This window comes from Mesitornis unicolor, unplaced genomic scaffold (genome assembly GCF_000695765.1).
Source record: "Mesitornis unicolor isolate BGI_N332 unplaced genomic scaffold, ASM69576v1 scaffold19951, whole genome shotgun sequence".
NCBI classification, from domain to species: domain Eukaryota; kingdom Metazoa; phylum Chordata; class Aves; order Mesitornithiformes; family Mesitornithidae; genus Mesitornis; species Mesitornis unicolor.
In genome coordinates this window covers 1-232 of record NW_010163345.1, presented here as the reverse complement: position 1 = coordinate 232, position 232 = coordinate 1, and the positions used below count along the sequence as shown (strand labels likewise).

Sequence of the window (232 nt, the reverse complement as noted above, 5' to 3'; positions counted from 1 at the left end):
GAAGCCATAGTAGGTGTCGGGGTCAGCCAGCTCGGGGAAGCGGTGCTTGAGCTGGCTCTGCAGGGTCAGCGTCTCGTACCACATCTTGCTGTCGATGCGGATGTCCCAGTGCTTGTTGACCACGATGAAGTCGGAGCTCTGGTACAGGATGGCCAGGTTGTCGATGGTGCCCGGCTCCATGGCCAGCGCCCTGCGGGGAGCATCAGGTGGAATCGGGGTGAGCGGGACAGGA

The 232-nt window shown here is 62.5% G+C and overlaps 1 protein-coding gene across 1 annotated transcript in view; it reads right to left on the bottom strand.

Annotated features, from left to right (window-relative positions):
* RPUSD1 (RNA pseudouridylate synthase domain containing 1) overlaps positions 1 to 180 on the bottom strand; it is a 1462-nt gene extending 1282 nt beyond the window's left edge. Inside the window, exon 1 of the mRNA XM_010193943.1 lies at positions 2 to 180. Within this exon, the coding sequence (XP_010192245.1) occupies positions 2 to 180 (179 nt within the window). The remainder of the gene's footprint in view (position 1) is intronic.
* Between the last annotated feature and the right edge of the window lie 52 nt (positions 181 to 232).